This window comes from Esox lucius, chromosome 13 (assembly GCF_011004845.1).
Source record: "Esox lucius isolate fEsoLuc1 chromosome 13, fEsoLuc1.pri, whole genome shotgun sequence".
Taxonomy (NCBI): Eukaryota; Metazoa; Chordata; class Actinopteri; order Esociformes; family Esocidae; genus Esox; species Esox lucius.
In genome coordinates, this window is record NC_047581.1 from 651,762 (window position 1) to 675,726 (window position 23,965).

The 23,965-nt window shown below is 40.1% G+C and overlaps 2 protein-coding genes across 5 annotated transcripts in view; one reads left to right on the forward strand and one right to left on the reverse strand.

Annotated features, from left to right (window-relative positions):
- The window catches only part of pi4kab (phosphatidylinositol 4-kinase, catalytic, alpha b), a 127,627-nt gene extending 106,195 nt beyond the window's left edge, over positions 1-21,432 (reverse strand). For all 4 annotated transcript variants that reach the window (XM_010865368.4, XM_020044505.3, XM_020044504.3 and 1 more), the window contains exons 1-14: positions 21,080-21,432; positions 18,665-18,781; positions 17,929-18,022; positions 14,446-14,534; positions 13,520-13,592; positions 13,194-13,447; positions 8,744-8,810; positions 8,196-8,344; positions 7,788-7,853; positions 7,549-7,645; positions 7,236-7,427; positions 6,828-6,928; positions 5,241-5,370; positions 3,103-3,232 (exon numbers count right to left, since the gene is read on the reverse strand). In XM_010865368.4, coding sequence (XP_010863670.1) covers positions 3,103-3,232; positions 5,241-5,370; positions 6,828-6,928; positions 7,236-7,427; positions 7,549-7,645; positions 7,788-7,853; positions 8,196-8,344; positions 8,744-8,810; positions 13,194-13,447; positions 13,520-13,592; positions 14,446-14,534; positions 17,929-18,022; positions 18,665-18,781; positions 21,080-21,178 — 1,658 coding nt within the window. In that variant the 5' untranslated portion in view covers positions 21,179-21,432. The remainder of the gene's footprint in view (positions 1-3,102; positions 3,233-5,240; positions 5,371-6,827; positions 6,929-7,235; positions 7,428-7,548; positions 7,646-7,787; positions 7,854-8,195; positions 8,345-8,743; positions 8,811-13,193; positions 13,448-13,519; positions 13,593-14,445; positions 14,535-17,928; positions 18,023-18,664; positions 18,782-21,079) is intronic.
- An 845-nt stretch (positions 21,433-22,277) lies between these two features.
- snap29 (synaptosome associated protein 29) overlaps positions 22,278-23,965 on the forward strand; it is a 33,893-nt gene continuing 32,205 nt past the window's right edge. The window contains exon 1 of the mRNA XM_013131556.4: positions 22,278-22,379. The gene's annotated coding sequence lies outside the window, so the exon portion shown is untranslated. The remainder of the gene's footprint in view (positions 22,380-23,965) is intronic.

The following is a 23,965-nucleotide window of genomic DNA, read 5'->3' on the forward strand; positions in this document are numbered from 1 at the left end:
TCATTGTTGATAGATATCAGTCAGGAGAAGGGTATAAAATAATTTCCAAAGCATTAAATATACCATGGAACACAGTGAAGACAGTCATCATCAAGTGGAGAAAATATGGCACAACAGAGACATTACCAAGAACTGGACATCCCTCTAAAATTAATGAAAAGATGAGAAGAAAACTGGTCAGGGAGGCTTCCAAGAGGCCTACAGCAACATTAAAGGAACTGCATGAATTTCTGGCAAGTACTGGCTGTGTGCTACATGTAACAACAATCTCCTGTATTCTTCATATGAATGGGCTATGGGGTAGGGTGGCAAGACGGAAGCCTTTTCTTACAAAGAAAAACATCCAAGCCCGGATGAAATTAGCAAAAACAAACAACAAGTCCCCCATAAGCACATAGGAAAATGTGTTATGGTCTGATGAAACCAAGGTTGAACATTTGGCCATAATTCCAAAAGGTATGTTTGGTGCAAAAACAACACTGCATATCACCCAAAGAACACCATACCCACAGTGAAGCATGGTGGTGGCAGCAGCATCATGCTTTGGGGCTGTTTTTATTCAGCTGGAACCGGGGCCTTAGTCAGGGTGGAGGGAATTATGAACAGTTCCAAATACCAGGCAATTTTGGCACAAAACCTTCAGGCATCCGTTAGAAAGCTGAGGATGAAGAGGAAGTTCACTTTTCAGCACGTCAACAATACAAAGCAAACATCCAAATACACAAAAGCATGGCTTCACCAGAAGAAGATTAACATTTTGGAATGGCCCAGTCAGAGCCCAGACCTGAATCCAATTGAACATCTGTGGGGTGATCTGAAGAGGGCTGTGCACAGAAAATGTCCTCACAATCTAAGATTTGGAGCGCTTTTTAAAAGAAGAGTGGGCAAATATTATGTGCCATCCACAAGATGTGCATACCCAAAAAGACTGAGTGCTGTAATAAAATCAAAAGGTGCTTCAAAAAAGTATTAGTTTAAGAGTGTGCACACTTATGTAACCAGGTTATTTTTCCATCCTCAAACATTTCAGTTTGTTCTTCAATTGAACGTTATAGGTCACATTAAAGGTGGAAATGGTTCTGAAATAATTTATTTGTCTCATTCTTTTACATCACAAGAACCTGGCACTTTAAAAGGGGTGTGTAGACTTTTTATAACCACTGTATATGTTAATAAGTTGTTAAAACATTGAATTTGGACTTTGGCAATATATAGACATGTGCGTCATGCCAATAATGTGAATTGAGTTGAGAGAGACAGTAAGAGACAGATTTTAGATTTCTTATCCTTCTCTAATAAGACATCTACATAATATTAAGAAATCCCCTTCCACCCCCAGCACACACACAACCCACACAAACATTTGACACCATATACCTCAATCAATCAAATGTATTTATAAAGCCCTTTTTACAACAGCAGTTGTCACAAAGTCCTTTTACAGAGACACCCGGCCTAAAAACCCCAAGGAGCAAACAACAGTAGTGTTGGATTTCAGTGGCAAGGAAAAACTCCCTAAGAAGGCCGAATTTTAGGAAGAAACCTAGAGAGGACCCAGGCTCAGAGGGGTGATCAGTCCTCTTCTGGCTGTGCCGGGTGAGATATTAAGAGTCCAATTGGAATAATTAATAAATGCATGTGGGCTAAATCCAGAGTCTATTTAAATTTAGTCTAGGTCAGAAGTATGACCAGATGGACAAGGACAGGGACAGCAATGGGCCCCTCAAACCAGGTACTCCGCATGTGTGGACCAGGACCTCATGTCCTCCTAAAGTTTAAAACGGGAGGAGACTGGGAAAATTCAGAAAATGCATTTCTCATATCAACAACGATTTATGAGACACCATATAAAAACACATACCTCAAACCCCAATCACAATTGGACCTCAAAGCCCACTTGTCCAACCACACAGACAGCCCCCCAAGTCCCCAAATAATTAAACACTGTCAATCAGTTTGTAAAATTCAAACTCAACCCTAAGGCATGCAGAGACCATCCCCCTAAATAACAACGCCGGGTCTGTAACCCCTAGCCCACTGACCTGGTTCCTCCTTGTCAACCAAACAGACAACTTAGCTTGGGCAAACAAACAATTTAACTAGATAAATTTACCCTTCTCCTACCTCGAATACCTAGGTCTCATCACAAACATCTCTAAACAGAAAAACTCCCACAACCTCAAACACAACGATTCCAACAATGACATCAACGGCATCAACCTAGCACATACAGAGAATACATGTTGGACAGTCTCAGCCATCATACAAAAAGGACAACCTTCCCCAATCCCAGGGTCAACTCCAATCAATCAGCTATTAGTGGCCATGGCCCCATGTAAAACCCTCCATTGGAGGTCTCCAGACCGTTTGGGAGCTGGGGGTTTATACAGCACCCTCCACCTATACCCAGCCATGCCATCAGAGCGTAGAACCTCCTGCCATTGCAGACCCCTCACACCCTCCAACTCAGACAGAGAGAGACAGAGAGAGAGAAACAGACAGGTTCATTACATTGTGTATTGCTTTTGTACCAGCTTTGGAGATGTACATGTTCGTTTCTAAGACTTTTTAATTGAATTGAGAGAGACACCGAAACAGAAGACGGAGAGACTAATTTCACATCCAACACCAACCCAATAGAACCTCCAGACAGCACGTCAACAATCTGTCTAAACCAAAAGATAAAAAAACAAAAAGAAGATAATCAAAAAAGAAAAAACTACTAAAATGGAGAAAATGCAACAATTTCTAGCACAAAAAATCCTGGTGTGTCCTGTTGGCGGCAAAATATGTAGCTCCCTGCCAAACCCATAGTGACAACCAGCTGAATAATGAAAAAGGATAATGAAATGAATACCTGTACCTGTACTGTAATTGTTGTTCAGTGTTTTGCTATACGTTTTGTTTTGCTTTTAATTGTAATTGTTTGCTCTGGCAATGTAGTAACACATTACATGCCAATAAAGCTATTTGAATTGAATTGAGTGTGAGCGAAAGATAGAGTTAGAAGCTCATCTTGCCTCCCAAGGAGCAATGTAGGCACTTCTCCGTGAAACTATGGAGGAAGAAGAATTTTCAGGGCAGTGAGCGTGCGTAATGTACCTGCAAATGTTGTCGATGGAAATGTCACGAAGCTGTTCGTACATTGAAGGTTGGTCCTTCCTGTGAGAAAGGACATTAAATGTGGACTGAGATTGCTCATTTGTCACGTTGATTCTGATCTCTGCTGCCGCTTTGAAAGAGAGAAAAAGACAGAGGGAGAGAGAGAGATAGAGGTGAAAGGGAAAGAGACAGAGAAAGAGTTAATAAATGACACAAAAACCCAGAGAAAGAGATTTATACAAACCAAAACCAGTACAGGTAATATTGTAGCTGTACGGTGTTGTAACTAGCTAGATAACTGCATAGCTTGACAACTAGAATCAATAACAAAAATAGAGTATTGATCTGTTCAAACAGTCTATGCTTCACTAAAATAAATAATACTCTTTACAACAACAAAAAAACAAGGGATTGGTACCTGACACTAATCTCACAGTACTTATAGGTCAAACTAAATAGTAATTTTGTTGGAACTATCCTTTAAACTGCGCTATGGAACACCACGTGTGAGAATATCTGTAACTTTTCATTCTGTGCTGTGGCATATTTAGTGAGCAATACTAACTTGGCTGTGAAATGGTAATGTTGCAGCTGGAAATATGTTGTATGTCTGCACGATACATTTGAGTTTTGGATGAATGAGTTTTCATTGAGTAACTACAAACGCTTGATAAATGACCATCAGCGGACTTACACTCACCTAAAGGATTATTAGGAACACCTGTTCAATTTCTCAATAATGCAATTATCTAATCAACCAATCACATGGCAGTTGATTCAATGCATTTAGGGGTCTCTCCTGAACTCCAAACTGAATGTCAGAATGGGAAAGAAGCAATTTTGAGCATGGCATGGTGGTTGGTACCAGACGGGCCGGTCTGAGTATTTCACAATCTGCTCAGTTACTGGGATTTTCACGCACAACCATTTCTAGGGTTTACAAAGAATGGTGTGAAAAGGGAAAAACATCCATTATGCGGCAGTCCTGTGGGCGAAAATGCCTTGTTGATGCTAGAGGTCAGAGGAGAATGGGCCGACTGATTCAAGCTGATAGACGAGCAACTTTGACTGAAATAACCAATCGTTACAACCGAAGTATGCAGCAAAGCATTTGTGAAGCCACAACACGCACAACCTTGAGGCGGATGGGCTACAACAGCAGAAGACCCCACCGGGTACCACTCATCTCCACTACAATTAGGAAAAAAGAGGCTACAATTTGCACGAGCTCACCAAAATTGGACAGTTGAAGACTGGAAGAATGTTACCCAGTCTGATGAGTCTCGATTTCTGTTGAGACGGTAGAGTCAGAATTTGGCGTAAACAGAATGAGAACATGGATCCATCATGCCTTGTTACCACTGTGCAGGCTGGTGGTGGTGGGGGATGTTTTCTTGGCACACTTTAAGCCCCTTAGTGCCAATTGGGCATTGTTTAAATGCCACGGCCTACCCGAGTATTGTTTCTGACCATGTCCATCCCTTTATGACCACCATGTACCCATCCTCTGATGGCAACTTCCAACAGGATAATGCACCATGTCACAAAGCTCGAATCATTTCAAATTGGTTTCTTGAACATGACAATGAGTTCACTGTAATGAAATGGCCCCCACAGTCACCAGATCTCAACCCAATAGAGCATCTTTGGGATGTGGTGGAACGGGAGCTTCGTGCCCTGGATGTGCATCCCACAAATCTCCATCAACTGCAAGATGCTATCCTATCAATATGGGCCAACATTTCTAAAGAATGCTTTCAGCACCTTGTTGAATCAATGCCACGTAGAATTAAGGCAGTTCTGAAGGCGAAAGGGGGTCAAACACAGTATTAGTATGGTGTTCCTAATAATCCTTTAGGTGAGTGTATATTGTGAATGAAAGTGCCAGCTACCAGAGACTTCTCCATGCAGATGTCAACAAATGAATATGGTTTTGTTTAACGGTCTTGTTCCAAGTCTTAGCATCTCGGGAGAGAACGATAACAAGATTCCTTGGAAGAAGCGGACTGAAATACATCCACTGCACAGTCACGCTGCCTCCAAACTCACATACAAGTGGCATTTCCTTGGGTGATACAGAGTAAAACATATTTTACTCAAATGCTATGGTAGCTTATGGCAGTGTTAGTCATGATTACCTGTGTTGTACTGACTGTGGTATTTGTAGAGCTTGACGAGAACTGGCGAGGGCACGACCAGGAAGTCTCTGAGGGATGTGGTGGTTGAGTGGGCAACAACTGGAAACCGCTCACACAACCGTCCTAGACCCTATAAAATAACATGCAGAGAGTTAAGTCGGTAAGCGCTGGATTTTTCTTTACAAAGCAGTCCTCAACAATATAGACAGAAACACCATGTTGTTGTGTATGTGGGGCAAATAAAAAAGCGACTCTTTTGTCTATTTGCAAAGATCTCAAGCATCCAAAAGCATTTTCATTCTATTTTGAAATAATTGAAAAGGACACCCATTTTGTCTCAGCTATACAAATACTTAATTACCAGAGAACACTCCTAAACAAATGGAAATACAACTGAGAACATTGAATTTGGAAAATGTTGAACTAGGTGTATAAATGTAATATATTATATCAGCCCACTCTTTACAGTAGTTCATAAACCCTTATTTGACTAAATATTTAGGGGAAAAACATACAACGGTACACGTATTCATAACCGTACCATACGGGGTGCTATTCACGGTTTACACAATAACCTGAATACATGAAAAATGAAATACAATATAAATAAATAGCTACTGCATGTTGAACGACTCTTCAATAAATCTGATTTAACTATATACAGAATGTATTCATTCATGTATTCTTCTGATTAAATAAGAGTCATTGAGCATTTAGTAATATATGTAGGCATTTGTTGTAACTTTTCCAACTTAGTGAGCCTAACGCAGAACACAGCTAGATCTACAATAGCGAGTGGTGGTGATTAATCAATATTGCAAAGTCCTCCAGCTTCATTTAAATCTCCAGTTTGGCAGCATTTTGGCTTCCCAGTGGACTATGAAAATGATGGACAGAGAACTGTAGACTTAAAATTAACTGTATGTCGCCACTGATCGACAGTAGTTACGAACGCCGCTGCAAACACTTCGAACATGCTAACTCATTTACACCGACATCATCCCACTATCAATGTCACCGGAGCTATCAATGTTTTCCTCGAAAACTTATTGTCCCGTGACCCTAGAACTGCAATACGTACCGTACCGTGGGTTAGGCGTACCATCGCACCCCTAGTGCAGTACTTTCTCTTGTACAATAAGGACATAGGAAAATTTGCAATGAAGTGAAAATAATGTGCCCAATAAAAAGCTAAAAGAATTGAAAGTAGCCCTGGTGTTTTTTTAAAGTAAAGCTGGTAGTTTGAGAACCCCTAGTCTAGGGTGCCGAGTTCCGATGTACCACAGAAGCAAGGGATTAGAATCCAGCACACTGCTCTTCCAGGAAAAAGTTGTTTTCCTACCTTTCCTTTACCTTTTCATACCTATAAAGCATAAATGTTTAGCAAATGTATTTGGTAGGCAATCTGAACCTTAAATCCTGTTTCATTCCCCTCTAAGAATTTAAACCTAATACACCAGGTAGGTGATATCTATGCACAGGTAGAGCGGTGAAACAGCATTCCATGCTTGGATTTGAAGAAAGAAACGGGGTGATATGGATTTGTGGTGGAAAAGAGGAAGACGAACAAAATATGTAAAACATTACCTGTAAACAGCAGATGAGCAGGGGCATGTGTGCGATTATGACTTTACTGGACGTCTTAGACTGCAGCTTCTCTGACAGTTTGGTGCACAGGTTCTCAGCTCCTGTCATCAGAGGGAAAGAGTAGCTAGTCAGCCGTTGTTAATGGGACAGTTCACCCATAATTACATTGGTTTCGACATTTTACATTCATTTTCAGAGTAACCTGCGGACACTCGGCCTTCTGCTAAATGGGTTCGACACCTGTAATATGGAAATCAGTCTAATGACAAGGTAATACAATAGTTCAAGCTTTGGTTTGGTTTCCCTGGTCAGTGCATCATCAGTGATTTTCCCTGGTATGTGTGTTGTTTGCAATTTGTGGCCCCCTGAAACCAACGCATGTTTTCGAACGCTGCTGTGACTTATAACCTTGTTCGTCTTTGACAGCCCACACCATTAGGTCCACGCAGGCCGCGTTGGCCTGGCAACGGAGCTTGAGGGGGTTGGCCTCCCCTGGTAGGCCCTCTGCATCGTGGAGCACCCTCTGCAGCTCCGACTGGCTGCTGCTAAACTGCTCCAGAACAAAGTCATGCACTTCTCTGACAAATCCTGGGTGGAGGGCTTTGAAAAATAGTCATGACACTGTTAATACACTTATTGCTTGGCGGCAGATTCTACTTACAACCCTAGTCATCCTGTTTACAAATCAATGAAAGTGGAGCACAGGAAGCAACTTGCTTACCTTTCATGTAGTACAGGGTGTCCCTCAGCATTTTAAACATGCAGACGTAGAGAGGATCGCTGAAAGTTTTGTAGTATAGATTCATACTCGGATTAGCCTGTGGATGAGAAATATGGACCATAAAAGTGGTGCTTATTTATGTTGGGAATAGGGTGCTCATTTGCAACATGAACAATGCTGTGTCATATGCCTTGCAACCCGCTGTATGGAGTTTAAAAGACATAAAAGCCAAACCCGACCTCTATGACTTCCACCATGGTGGCATCCAGCATTTTCAGGAAGGAGTCTGACACAAAGGTTTTCACCTGCACATAACAGGAAAATATTTATATATAAAAAACAAAAACAAAAACAAAACATAACTGACCTGAACATGAATGCTGTAAGTAAAACTATTTCAGTTTCCTACTGCTTAGGTTTACAATACACTATCCATCAAGTACTTCAATGAACTCAAGTTAATCATGATTAATGAAGTTGTAACATGTACAACTACACCATTGCTAAACAAATCACCATTGTTAATCAGGATGTCTCTACCACAGTCATTGAAAATCAATTTCTGGGATCATTGCTCTTGGTTCAGGCTAAAGACATTTGAATGCTCTATATGTTGACAAGAAGAGTTCTTGTGCGAGTTAAGTTACCATGCTGAGAAGCTGTCTAAGGAGATCCACAGGCACATCCACCTCACTGTCGCCCTCCCCAATGAAGAGAGGAGACACAGAGAAGCTGGAGCTAATGGTTGTGAAAAAGTAGTCCGGATCCACTGAACTTCCATCGGCGAGATAAGAACCTGGAGAGTAAGAGATGTACATTAGCCTTTTCTCTTCTTAAACTGAGGCTCAGGAACAGATGAAGGTGGCAGAATTTCTGCAATGAGAATCACAGGAGTACTTGAACCCCACAGTATAAACCTATACCCAAAAAAACTCTACTATTACTAAATTATATTTAATTTCTGATGGCTTGACTAGACTCTGAACAGAAATGTCTAATATCCCAAAAAAAGTGTGTCTCACAAATGACCATGCACACCTCAGCAAACACAATTTAAAGCAGTAGACCGAGGAGAGGCTAAACCAAAGCCTAAGCAAAAATCGTGGCAATGTTGACTAACTTTGTAGTACAAAAAAATTACATAATCTACAAAGTCATTAGGTAGGGAACAAGTTGACAAAAGCCCTGATTTTACCTTCAAAGTAGTGTAGGCCAGGGCCAGTAGGGGAGCAGGGGGAGTGGCCTCCTGGGTCAGGACTGACCTATAGGAAAACAAGTTGACACTCATAACATACACTGACACAGAGAGGTTGCTGAATTGAGTGACAGAGCGACAGAGAGAGAGAGAGAGAGACAGAAGTGTGTGCGCGTGTGTGTGGGTCTGTCCTATAGACAAGATACGTCTCCAAACGTTTTGGGCATGAGAGCTACCTTTAAAAAAAATGTACTTGTTGCAAGCAATTTTTTTGCTTTCAATTAGGCATAATATACTCTTCACTGCAAATTTTTGGTCCACAGCGTACAAAAGATTTCTGCAAGACTTCTGCAATATGTTGTTCTTTAATATACTTAAATAAGGTAAACAATGTTTATCTGCTATTTTTATTCCCAGTTACAAATATTAATTAGTGGCGACGAGAGCCCACCTGGCAAGCCAGCAAAGGTGGACAGTATCAAGCCTTCTGGTCACCTTCACACCCCCGGGCCTGGCTACACCTAATTATAAACCATGCTGTAGAGATTTGTTTTTAGTAGACACTTGAAAGTTTGCACTGAGTTTGCATTTCTAACCTTAATTGGCAGATCATTCCACAGTAGTGGAGCTCTATGAGAAAAGCCTGCATCTTGCGATTGTAGGTTACGTGTAGGTATGTATGGCTGTATCATTTCAGCAAGGTAAGTAGGAGCAAGTCCATGTATTGATTAATAGGTTAACAGTAAAACCTTAAAATCAGCCCTAACCCTAACAGGCAGCCAGTGTAAGGACGCTAGGACAGGAGTAATATGTTCACATTTTTTTGTTCAAGGTCAGTCATATTGAATGGTGACCACTTATGGACTGCTCTCTTCAACCATTTCCTTATTCTCAATGGGTTTTACATTAGGGTTCTTACTAGGCCACTCAGGGACCTTCACCTTCTTTCCCTTCAGCCACACTGTTGATTTGGCTGGTGTGCTTTGGGTCATTGTCATGAACCAATCTTCGCTGAAAACATGAACCATCTCCTGATTTTCAACTTCAGGTTCCCCTTAAAAATCTGTTGGTATTTTCCACTGTCCATTTCCCCTTCTATCCTGACAAGGGTTCCAGAGCCTGCTGAAATCAAACACCCCCATTGTGCTTTACTGTAAGCATGGTGTTCTTTGGGTGGAAAGATATATTGGGTTTTCACCAGACATATTGTTTTGCATTTAAGTCAAAATGTAAAATTTCTGTCTCATCTGACCAAAGCACGTTTTGCCTCGGAATCGACAATGTGTGTTTTGGCAAAGCTCAAACGAGACTTGATATTGCATTTTTCAAGGAGTCTTTTCTTGCCACCCTTGAGTCTGGAAAAAGTCAAATATTATGAGTTTCCATTTCAGGCTGTAAGGTAACAAAAGGGAAAGGTGGTGGCGACTTTCAATACCCAGTGTATATACAGTTAGGTCCGGAAATAATTGGACACTGACAAAGTTGTTATTTTCACTGTATATGAAAATATATTCAGGTTACAGTTAAATAACGCATATGGGCTTAAAGTGCAGTCTCTCCGCTTCAATTTGAGGGCATTCACATCCAAATTGGAAAGGTTTGGGAATTACAGCTCTTTAATACAGTGGGGAGAACAAGTATTTGATACACTGTTGATTTTGCAGATTTTCCTACTTACAAAGCATGTAGAGGTCTGTAATTTTTATCATAGGTACACTTCAACTGTGAGAGACTGAATCTAAAACAAAAATCCAGAAAATCACATTGTATGTTCTTTCAAGAACTAATTAGCATTTTATGGCATGACAAAAGTATTTGATCACCTACCAACCAGTAAGAATTCCGGCTCTCACAGACCTCTTAGTTTTTTTTTAAGAAGCACTTCTGTTCTCCACTCATTACCTGTTTGAACTTGTTACCAGTATAAAAGACACATGTCCACACAATCAAACAGACTCCAACCTCTCCACAATGGCCAAGACCAGAGAGCTGTGTAAGGACATCAGGGATAAAATTGTAGACCTGCACAAGGCTGGGATGGGCTACAGGACAATAGGCAAGCAGCTTGGTGAGAAGGCAACAAGTGTTGGCGCAATTATTAGAAAATGGAAGAAGTTCAAGATGATGGTCAATCTCCCTCGGTCTAGGGCTCCATGCAAGATCTCACCTCGTGGGACATCAATGATCATGAGGAAGGTGAGGGATCAGCCCAGAACTACACGGCAGGACCTGGTCAATGACCTGAAGAGAGCTGGGACCACAGACTCAAAGAAAACCATTAGTAACACACTACGCTGTCATGGATTAAAATCCTGCAGCGCACGAAGGGGAGGATGGGAGGATTTCTGCAAAGGGGACAGGACGACTGCACCGTATTGAAGGGAGGATGGATGGGGCCATGTATCGCGAGATCTTGGCCAACAATCTCCTTCCGTCAGTAAGAGCATTGAAGATGGGTCGTGGCTGGGTCTTCCAGCATGACAATGACCCGAAACACACAGCCAGGGCAACTAAGGAGTGGCTCCGTAAGAAGCATCTCTAGGTCCTGGAGTGGCCTAGCCAGTCTCCAGACCTGAACCCAATAGAAAGTCTGTATTGCCCAGCGACAGCCCTGAAACTTGAAGGATCTGGAGAAGGTCTGTATGGAGGAGTGGGCCAAAATCCCTGCTGTAGTGTGTGTAAACCTGGTCAAGAACTACAGGAAATGTATGATCTCTGTAATTGCAAACAAAGGATTCTGTACCAAATATTAAGTTCTGCTTTTCTGATGTATCAAATACTTATGTCATGCAATAAAATGCAAATGAATTACTTAAAAATCGAACAATGTGATTTTTGTTTTAGATTCCGTCACTCACAGTTGAAGAATACCTATGATAAAAATTACAGCCTTCTACATGCTTTATAAGTGGGAAAACCGGCAAAATCGGCAGTGTATCAAATACTTGTTCTCCCTACTGTATGTAGCCCCCTCTTTTTCAAGGGACCAAAAGTAATTGGACACTTGAATCAAAAGCTGTTTCATAGACAGGTGTGGGCAATTCTTTCACCATTTCTTCATCAGTTAAGCAGGTAAAAGGTCTGGAGTTGATTCCAGGTGTAGAAGTGTGTGAATGTATGGTTGTTATGTTTAGATTACAACAGAACATCTGTTTATCCGTACACAGGAAGTCACGTTCAGTCAAAACACGACAGTAATTAGCCAATGGGCTTACAGTACTGTGTTGCATATTCTGGACTGCGATGTCTTTAAAGTAGAGGACAACCTGAAGTTCTTTGAGAAGAGATCGAATTTGTAAGACGAAAATGCTGCAATAAATAATTTAATTACTCTTTTCCTTGACGACCGGGTACCCGATAGCACCAGATGCTAACCATTCAAAAGCCTCAAGAATACAAAGGCCAGATTAGACTCAATATCCGAAGCATACCACATCATCTGTAAAACACGGTGGAGGCTGTGTGATGGCATGGGCGTGCATGGCTTCCAATGGCACGGAGTCACTAGTGTTTATTGATAATGTGACAGAAGACAGAAGCAGCCAGATGAATTCTGCAGTGTATAGGGATATATTGTCTGCTCAGATTCAGCGTTTTTTAAGGAAAAGTAGTGGAATATTCTGCAATGGCAGTGTCAATCACCTGATCTCAACCCGATTGAGCATTCATTTCATTGCATGAAGACAAAATTTAAGGCAGAAAGACCCATGAAAAAACAGCAGCTGAAGACAGCTGTAGTAAAGGCCTGGCAAAGCATCACTAAGGAGGAAACCCAGCATTTGGTGATATCCATGCGTTCCACACGGCAAGCAGTCATTACCTGCAAAGGATTCTCGACAAAATATAAAGAATTTACATTTAATTTATGATTGTATTCAGTGTATGAAAATGGTTGCAATTCCTAAACATTTCATACAATATTTTTGTTCAACCCTTTGAATTAAAGCTGAAAGTCTGCACTTGCACAATTGCATCTCAGTTGTTTCATTTTAAATCTATGGTGGTGGTGTACGGAGACAAATATATGAAAATTGTGTCAGTGTCCGAATATTTCCAGACCTAACCAAACTTCTGACATGTAAGAGTACTTTGGAGTCATGGTTTTGTGGATAGTATTGAGTGGATAGACTCCTAACGACTACATTGGCATGTGCATAGTACATGGCTTGCGCTGCTGCTGTAAAATTTTTATTGGATCCACACATTTAAACATCATCCAAAGTTCCTTGAATGACAAGGATCAATGCTTTTTAGAAACTTAAAAAATTTACAGTTTCCTACTCACAACAAAAACATAGATGAAGTGTGAAAAACATAGATAAATTGTGAAATTGCAACATACTCATAAATGGGCTGCAAACTACAATCAACCTGTTGGAGACCCTTGTCTAAATATTTCCAAAATTCACCAAGAGCAAGTCCAAGGTTTAAATGGGGGGCAATCCAGTACCTGTGCGGTGTCTGTGGGACTGCGTCTGCGGAGAGTGTCTCCCTGACAAACAGTGAGCAGGGAACTGGGCATGATGGAGCGGAAGTCATTAAAGGACCGCCGCCGAATGCCATCCGGTTCATTTTTGACATAAGGAGTTGGCTGAGCTGCACGAGGGAACAGTTTGGACAGCAGGGCCTCCTCTGTATTGCTGTAGCGACCAAAAGCCCGGGTCACCCCAAGAAGGCAAGGAACAATGTACCTGCACAGATAGACTGAGAAGATACACACAAATCAAAGTAGGAAAATCATGCACACGAGAGGTGTGTGCACACGGGTGCCTGTACCTTTATCGTGGTTCTCCGTGTTCTGGCACATCTCCAGAAGCACCTGCATCACCTCCATAACAGCCTTTAGAATCTACAGGCACAACAGAGGGGGGACTTCTTAAAGAATTATGTTAGGAACTGTTAAAAACTAACACAATGCAGTTATTAAAGAACGTGGTAGCCCTTTTTCTAATTCAGATTAAGTCTGACAAACTTGCGGATCCCATTTTTATGCCTTTGCATGCAGTTTTAAGGAAGTTGCATTTCAAGTTGAATAACAATAACTAGAGAAATGCATAAAAGTATTTGGGACTTCCCATCATTGTGCTAATACTAGTTTGAATTGCTGGTCAAAACTACATCTAACCTCCTTTATGCAAATGCAAAAAAGTTCATAGATTAAAGTAATAGGGGAAGTAAATAAAGGGACTGATTATTAAATCCTGAAAAATTCCCCCGAAAAAACACTTTCTTAAATCTCCCATTTTGTGCAAGTGTAATATGTTTATATTTGAATAACCTAGTAGAATAAATTGAAATAGTGCAGTTTTGTTGACATGGGACATATCACCACATGCATGATACAGTACCCCATTTCTGGGGACCAGTTTGAGCTGTACTACCTGGGGCCAAAAATCCTGGAAATAATCTTTAATCACTTTCACTGTGCTCTAATGAAGGTATCAACACTTTTCTAAGTCCTATAATGCAGATATTCACACTGTGTACTATGCTGTAATGCAATTCTACAAACTATAATGCAGCGCTATAAACTATAATGCAGCTATTAACTTCCTGCATAGTGTTATAATGAAGTTATTTACTCCTTGTACTATGTTAGAATGGAGTTATTAACTACTATTGTGCTTTATTGCAGTTATTTACTCTTTGCAATATGGCAGTTAGCTTCAAGCACACTGTTGTGGTCTATTGTTAACCCTGACCTGGGGTCGGGAGTCTGGGTCACTCTGGGCCACATCAGCCAGCAGGGTCACCAGGCAGAAACTGAAGTTCTCTGCAATGGGCAGAGCCTCTGTGGGCGACAGTTACAGTAGTTATCAAACAGGAAATACTTTCCCAAATTGCTTTCTACAAGTAACAATGTACAAACCAAAAATACATACATTTAACAAAACAATGCTATAATGTAAAAGAAAACATGTAAGAGATAAGCACCAATGTTCTGTACATAACCTTGGACAACACAACACACAAGTTCATTTTTCCAAGGTAGGGTACCGAACAGAGGTGTTCATCCTGCTTAAACCACAGTATACAAACAACAACATAAGCAACAATGTACTAGTAGAAACCATGTGTTATAACCTTAGATGGTTAAGAATGCACGCACACTTTGAACGGTTAACTGACTTTACTTAACGTCTGCATCACCTCACATACACAGGTAGGAGCACTCTGAAGTAGCACAAGTCAACCTGGCGGGGTAACCCTCTTAACATTCCTGGGGGGGGCACCTGGGTTAATTAATAAAGGTTCCGGGGTGCAGTACCCTTAAACACAGCGACACAGTTTCAGTCTGTAACACCATGTGTTTACCGTTATATTGGCATGTTTTACTGATTAATCTTTCCTTTCTCATGTTTTGGTTGCTACAGATGTGATCCAATTGTTGAAAAGAGAACAATGCTACCAGCAAAGAGATGAAATTAACGACTTGGTGTATAGGAATACAGAACAAATCAAAATAACTACTGGGATGGGTCTGACGTAGGGCTGTCGCGATATACCAGTATTGACGATAACCGTGATATTCAAAATATGAAATATTGATATCATGTTAATAATATATATATATATGGTAATACCGTATTCACTAAGCGAAACTGAAGTTCTATTTTTCCAAAAACGCTCGGTTGTTCAATACCTTATTCATGTCAACTATAAACAAATAATGCTTGTGCATAAAAAAGGAGACGGGACCTATGCAATGGTGTTGAAATCAACTCGTTAGCCCCATTAGAACCCCCGGTAAGGATCTGCAAAGACGCACCATTTTCACCTGTAAACATGGTTAAAAGGACGTTGTGTTTTTCCAAAAACTCCTCTCGGTTTTTCTATAGCTTATTCATGGCCAAAACGATGCATTTGCTTAAACTACAAGTCTGGACCTATACACTAGTGTTTGAATAAGCCTATTTCGTAGCCTATTCACTAGGCGAAAAATCCAGAAAATCACATTGTATGATTTTTCAATAATTAATTAGCATTTTATTGCATGACATAAGTATTTGATCACCTACCAACCAGTAAGAATTTCGGCTCACACAGACCTCTTAGTTTTTTTTTTAAGAAGCCCTCCTGTTCTCCACTCATTACCTGTATTAACTGCACCTGTTTGAACTCGATACCTGTATAAAAGACATGTCCACACAATCAAACAGACTCCAACCTCTCCACAATGGCCAAGACCAGAGAGCTGTGTAAGGACATCAGGGATAAAAGTGTAGTCGTGCACAAGGCTGGGATGGGCTACAGGACAATAGGCAAGCAGCTTGGTGAGAAGGCAACAAGTGTTGCCGCAATTATTAGAAGATGGAAGGAGTTGACGGTCAATCTCCCTCGGTCTGGGGCTCCATGCAAGATCTCACCTCGTGGGGCATCAATTATCATGAGGAAGGTGAGGGTTCAGCCCAGAACTACACGGCAGGACCTGGTCAATGACCTGAAGAGAGCTGGGACCACAGTCTCAAAGAAAACCATCAGTAACACACTACGCCGTCATGGATTAAAATCCTGCAGCGCACGAAAGGTCCCCCTGCTCAAGCCAGCGCATGTCCAGGCCCGTCTGAAGTTTGCCAATGACCATCTGGATGATCCAGAGGAGGAATGGGAGAAGGTCATGTGGTCTGATGAGACAAAAATAGAGCTTTTTGGTCTAAACTCCACTCGCCGTGTTTGGAGGAAGAAGAAGGATGAGTACAACCCCAAGAACACCATCCCAACCGTGAAGCATGGAGGTGGAAACATCATTTTTTGGGGATGCTCTTCTGCAAAGGGGACAGGACGACTGCACCGTATTGAGAGGAGGATGGATGGGGCCATGTATCGCCAGATCTTGCCCAACAACCTCCTTCCCTCAGTAAGAGCATTGAAGATGGGTCGTGGCTGGGTCTTCCAGCATGACAACGACCCGAAACACACAGCCAGGGCAACTAAGGAGTGGCTCTGTAAGAAGCATCTCTAGGTCCTGGAGTGGCCTAGCCAGTCTCCAGACCTGAACCCAATAGAAAATCTTTGGAGGGAGCTGAAAGTCCTTATTGCCCAGCGACAGCCCTGAAACCTGAAGGATCTGGAGAAGGTCTATATGGAGGAGTGGGACAAAAGACCTGCTGCAGTGTGTGTAAACCTGGTCAAGAACTACAGGAAACGTATGATCTCTGTAACTGCAAACAAAGGTATCTGTACCAAATATTAAGTTCTGCTTTTCTGATGTATCAAATACTTATGTCATGCCATAAAATGCAAATTAATTACTTAAACATCATACAATGTGATTTTCTGGATTTTTGTTTTAGATTCCATCACTCGCAGTTGAAGAGAACCTATGATAACAATTACAGACTTTCTACATTAAAAAGCACCAACTCAATAATTAAACATGTAATTTCAGCTAGAACATGATTTCTTTTGTTGTTTGTTATTAACAGTGGTACAAGCTTGATAAACTCCATAAATATTGGTGTTTATCGCTTTCTAAATGTAGAGGTCTCGTGGCCTTTTACATTATGATTAGGTGACCCATAATATCTGTCCCGTTTACCAGGAATGAATATGCATTCTAGAACTCAATTCTAACCAATTACCAACAAGTATTCAAAAATCCTCTGGTATAAAATGTGTTATAAACTAATTGTTTTGAATCCTGAATGCAGGTTGGCTGATAGCTGCGATTTATTAGAGTGTATACCGTACTTTTTATTGCTATATTGGTAACCAGTTTATATTAGTGGTAAGACATCTCAGGGAGTTGTGGTATATTGCCAAAATACCACAACTAAGTGCTGTGCCCAGGCACTGCAAGATGCATTGTGACTTAGAACAGCTCTTGGCCGTAGTATACTAGCCATATATCACACCCCTGTGTGCCTTACTGCTGAATTACATACTGTTCGATAACATACATATTGTTAACATAATTGGATGGTTTCGCTGACACAGATTAAGCCTAGTCTAGGACAAAAAAAAATGTGTTCAACAGAAAACTCCATTGAGCTTGTTTTATTAGTCCTAGACTTAATCTGTCTCTGCGAAACTGGACCAATAAGTAAATAAAAAATAAAGAATTTGGCCCATAATTCAGAAAGTGTCTCAGGTTACAAGTACTGATATTGGATCAGCACCACTACTCTAATATATATTCAAAGAAAAAATTCTTAATGATCAATGATTAAGTTGGTTGCCTGTACCCTTGCCCTTCTTTCCCGAGCTCTCCTCGATCCATTGGAACCGGGGCAATCCTCTCAGCAGAATCAACAAGTAAGGAACAACCATTTCTTTGTGCTGTAGGGGGAAAGGGGGAAGAATACAATGCACAGCCTTACACAGTATATGTACTTAAAGAACCCAACAGTATGAAAATATTTACTCCACTTAAAGGGACAGACAGCGTGTGCATGTGTTAAGGAAATACCAATTGCTTTTCAAAGGCGTGTGCTCCGACATGCCAGGTCTTGTTGTAATGGGTTTAGTGACTTACACATACAGAAACAGGTCTAATCACAAGATATAACAGATTTGAGCTTGATCTGTGGAGCTTTGTGGAGAGGAATGAGAATTACTTTATTGCAGGCATGCATTGCCTACTGCAGTTCCCCTGCCTTGCAGGCAACATCATTATCTCTGCCTAAGGAGGGGCGAATTCATTCTGTGACATAGCATGGTCTAGTTTGAGTACTTCAAAATCACACTGTAACTTTCATGTTTTCACATAACATAATATCTGGTTCAACAGGACTGGCACAAATAAACACAGCCACTCCAGAATAAGAAGTAAAGCCGATTAGCTAGCAGCACACACGTTTTCCTACCTCAGGGAAACCGTGAAGCATTTTAAATTATTTAAACAGGGTTAGCAGTTGCAGGCCTAAGTTTAAGCTTAACAGCCTACTTACCTGATATCAACCAATCAAACAAGCCACATACCTGTAAGTCAGACTCCACAAGGAACACGGCAAGAGCTATGACTGCGTCCCTTCGACGCACATCTAGAGTGAACACACCCCTCACCTCCACAGGGCACATACACTGCAGCTTTTGGACCTGATTGAGACAAGAGGACTGAGGTCAGAACACTTGCATAATATTATCATTCCAGGGGAACCTGCTTAGGAGCCTGCACAGACACATACAGAGAGGTGAGGTCAAACTTGCCCTCTGTGGAATTGACACTAGTTCAAATTCAAAGTGTATTAATCAAATGCACTGAATAACACAGTCATCCAGCACCATGACATTCCTGTGACATGGCACATGACATCTATTTAGTAAGAATTGAGAAAGAAATAAAGAAAAAATATAGCAATAATATACATAATAATGTAGACAATTTTAAAAAGAGTAGGATGGGGAATATGAACAATACGGGTAGAAGTATTGAATATTATAGATACAATATGAGTGTAATATGTCTATGAATGGTACTATAGGCCTTGTTGACCCCTCTTCAAACATAGTGCTTATGGTTATGACAATAAAGCTCTATTTTGGTCTTGTTACTCCAAATTAGTGTGCCAGAAGCTGTGTCAAGGTGTTGTCAAGCATATTTTAACCAGGCTTTTTTTGTGGTATTGGCGCAGTAAATGCTTCTTTCTTGCAACTCGACCATGTAGCTCTTTTTTGTTTAAGTATCGTTGTATTGTGCTCCTTGAAACAACCACGCTGTCTTTTTCCGGAGCAGCCTGTATGTCTCCTGCGGGTTTTTCTTTGTATCCTGATAAATACTTCTGGCAGTTTTGGCTGAAATCTTTCTTGGTCTACTGACTGGCATTTGCAAGGCTTTGGATATCTTTTTATATCCTTTTCAATCTTTATAAAGTTCCATTACCTTGTTATGCAGGTCTTTTGACCGTACTTTTCTGCTCCCCATGGCTCAGTATCTAGCCTGATCAGTGCATCCACGTGAGAGCTAACAAACTCATTGACTATTTATACACAAACACTAATAGCAATTTAAAAAGCCACAAGTGTGGGGAATTAAACTTTAATTGCCATTTGCACGTGTGTCACCTTTTGTGTCTGTAACAAGGCAAAACATTAAAGGGTATGTAAACTTTTTATCAGGGCCATTTGGGTAATTTCTGTTATTATTATGATTTAAAAAAGAGCTAAACAACTATGTGAGGATAAATGGCTTCATATGATCACTGTCCTTAAATAAAATCGTTTTTTGCATGATCAGTCATTTTCAAAATCAATGCCAAAATTTCACAATTTCTGACAGGGTATGAAAACTTATGAGCAAAACTGTACATTCTGATGAGTGAGTATGTATCAAGCCAAGAACTCAAATACCTTCATGTGACTGTTATAACCCATAGATAGACTGAGTGGACACTATATAAGACATTATGGGGTAAAAAAAAAAAAAAAAACATACATGTATGATTTGACAATCTTCAGTCTGTGGAGGGGAAAGTAGAATGTGTTTGAGTTCTCTGTTAAATATAAATAGACTGTTTTGACAAAGACATTTGGGGAAGCACAAAGACATTTGGATGAGAACAGACAAGAGAGAGAAGCAAAGAAGGGCTAAAAACACATTCTTTGAATAAACAACAAAGGATGCTTCACGCCCATTCTTCTTCTGCAAAACTAGACAGAATCTGACACTTCTAAATAGCTGGACTGGTATATGGTGCCGTTTATTAACTAACTAGGGTTTAACAAGGGGTTTATTCATCATTATTATTAACTAGTTATTATTATTATAAATTAATTATGGGGTTTATTTAAATTAAAATACTAGGGTTTATTCCTAATTTTTCCTACTGATTGTTACGATTCAGAATGGCAGAAGGAAGGCTGAGGCTGGATTTGTAACTACAGGGAAAACTTTATCCCAGTGCAATTTAACAGCGTCCCTGGAATGGTTGTTTGAGTTCTGCCGTGTTGGGTTCTGGCTGAGGATTTAAAAATGCCTATGCTGGTTAACTATTCCGGAGTTTTAAACTTCCTGAAAAATGTAACGTGTTAATATTTGCTTAGTCAATTGATCCTGGAAGACCCTGATTATCAGTAAAATACTAAGGCGATGTATTGTCTATTTAGTATTTACTTGGGCCCATGTACAAAATGGACCTGTGGGTCTTCTGATCGGTAACCCCACGTACGTTCCACTGCACTGCGCAATACTTTTAGGCAAGATCATACGAATGTAACTATTCTACTTACACGAAGACCAATGTTGATACATTTCATTAAACTAAAACAGCAATGACAGACACACCAGTCAAATGTAAAACCAGGTCTGTGCGGAAGCAATGCCAGCGCACATATTGCACTTGTCAAATAAACCCAAACAACCACGTCTTAAGAACGCTTTTTTTGTTGAATTCTCACCTTTTCAAATGGTGCAGGTCTGTGGGCTGCCAAAGACCGGGCTAGAGAGAGAACCGTATTGAAGTAAAACCCTCTCATTCCTCCACCCGTTCTTGACATATTTACCCCACCGTACGAACCAGAAAACACTGGGGTGATGGTGGAGAGCCGCAGTACGGAAAGTCAGAGGGCACATGCAGTGCAACACATATGGAAGTACGTAAACAATGTGGCATTAAATATGTAATTTATATGTTATCCTTGTGATGGTTTTCCAGTATGTTATGCTATGTTTAAGGTGCAATTTCTGTCTAAATGTTGACACTGAAGTTTTAAAAATGTTCGCTACACTAAAACGTCAGTAAAATATGGCAGGAAACTAATCAGCGTTTTGTGAGCAACATTAAAGAAACACTTCCGGGTCACGAAAATTAAAGGGTTTTTCAAAATAAAAGAGACCATCGTATTATTTCAAAACGGAGATAAATTGGGTTTATTCAATGTTTAAGAAAATATGATCATATTTAAGAGTAATTTCGATAAAAAGTGTGTATTAAAACACGTTCCAAGGGCAAAATTCCGACAATGCCAATGACTGAATATGGAATACATATTGCCTCATAGCTCATAAACTATAGAATATTACATAGAGAAAGCAATGTAGGAAATGTTCAGGGGAATGTGTAGAGTAAGACAAACCTGTCTAATCATGGGGAATTGGGTGCTACATCTAGCAACACAATATTTCCACACCCTCTTTTTCCACAATGTAACTCAATGGATATGAAATACATATTGCCCAATAGAGAAAATAGTATTCTGTATGCCGCAGTGAATGTATTATAGTAAATGTTCAGGAGAGTCTATAAAGAGATTATATGCAAAAAAATCAAGGGGCACTGCGTATTTGCAATTGTTGCTGGCATTTTCCTCCGCCCATAACATTGGCCACAATGTAACTCAATGGATATTAAATACATATTGCCCAATAGAGAAAAAAAATTTCTTTACACCGCAGTGAACGTATTGTAAGAAAAGTTCAGGCAACTCTATAGAGTGATTATATGCACACAAAAAATCAAGGGGCACTGTGAATTGTTGTCAATGTTTTGAAAGGTAAATTTTCTTAAACAATGAATAAATTCAATTTATTTCAGTTTTGAAGTAATTTGTTCGCCTCCTTTATTTCGTAATGTTTTAAATATTCGTGACCCGGAAGTTTTTTTTGCTCACAAGGCATTGATGCTGATCTGATCAATTCGCTGATCACAAGACGCTGGTACCTGAATTAGAAAGCGTTTGAAAGGTGTGCCTCGTCAAAGTAAGTTGTTTGGTGGTTTTAGACATCTGTTTATGTTGTTTTTTGGTTTGAAGGGGAATAGTGATAAGGCTATTTGTAAGTTGTTATTTAGCTATCTACCTAGCTTAGTAATTAGCTAGGGTAACATTAAACGTCGTTAGCCAGATAAAATAACCAAATGTTGATAGCAAGTTTTATAATGGATATTTAGTGGACATTGATATTCGCCCGTCAAAACCAAATAGGTCAGCACAACGAAAAGTATGGGTTCTTGATCAGGTGAAGGTGGACTACAATCCACATTTTCAATGTATGAATCAACGATTTTTTATGTTTTCGTTGTGGTTAAATATGTTTTTTATTGTGGTTAGAGCGTAAAAAATTCAATAGCGTCTACGAAAGGTGTGGCATGACAACAAAAGTAGTATATTCTGACTTGGGGGAGGATGGGCTACAATATACTGCTTTTAGTTTTTAGAAAAATTTCATGAAATATTTGGTTTGAACCTTCAAAGTTCAAGGGCTCCTAAACAAAGTATGCTCCTACATTAGGATTTAAGGTGTTTATGAAAATCCATTCTCTCATTTCAAAACTGCTATTGATATAGTAAAGCTTACTATTCATTATTTTATGGGAACACGAACATGGCTATATAGCATAACAGAATAACTTAATTGCCTAGATACAAACTCAAGCAGACTACAATTGGTACCTTGGCAACATTTCAAGATTCCATGGGAAACCTGTCACTGGAGATCAAACAGCTGTGACTGGTGACCCAGACACCACCATAAAATATAATATTTTCTTAACTGTTGCACTATCTTTGACCTCTGTAATGAGACCCACACCTGTGCATTTGATATATATACATCTTCAACCAAGCCTTTATAAGCTCTATAGGTAACTGGTCATTTATTAATTCAGTTAATAAACATCTAAAGGGGACACAGTTCCACAGAAATAGTGTCAATTTGGTCCATTTGTAATGAACACTTCAACTGAAGACATTTAACTAACCGTTATTGGAACTGCAAACTGGAGTTTTTTTGTTTGTGCACAATGAGGACATCTCAGGGTTTACATGTACTTACATGTATAACTTTAGTACAGTTTATTTGCAAAAATGTTTTCTACAGTCTATGTCTTCAGGTTTTTAATCAGTGTTATCCATGGTTGTTCCCTTATGTTACAGATGTAGGGTACATACATAAAAATAATAAGTTTATGGCTATAATACTGTCCACATTTAGCATTTATTAATAATGTTTTATAATAGCAAATGACTATTTTTTGTTTATTTCCTTTACTATTTTGGTCAGGATTAGGCAACCCTTTAATGCGCATCCTGAAAGAACACATACAATTAATACAGGTTGTGGCCAAATACCTCCCTATTTACGCTCATCCATTGGTTTGGCGCTAGTGAAGTTTGGCGCTATCTAGTGGAATCCTCCGGTATTGAATAATTTATCCAAAACAATGAATATGTGATCGCCATGCATGGAGCATTTCGAATCTGCTTCGCGCTCAGTAGAATTGCTGCCACAGAAACGATCAAGGTCTTTTTCTGTGGCAAGCGAAATGAAAATGCTCATCTGAGGGC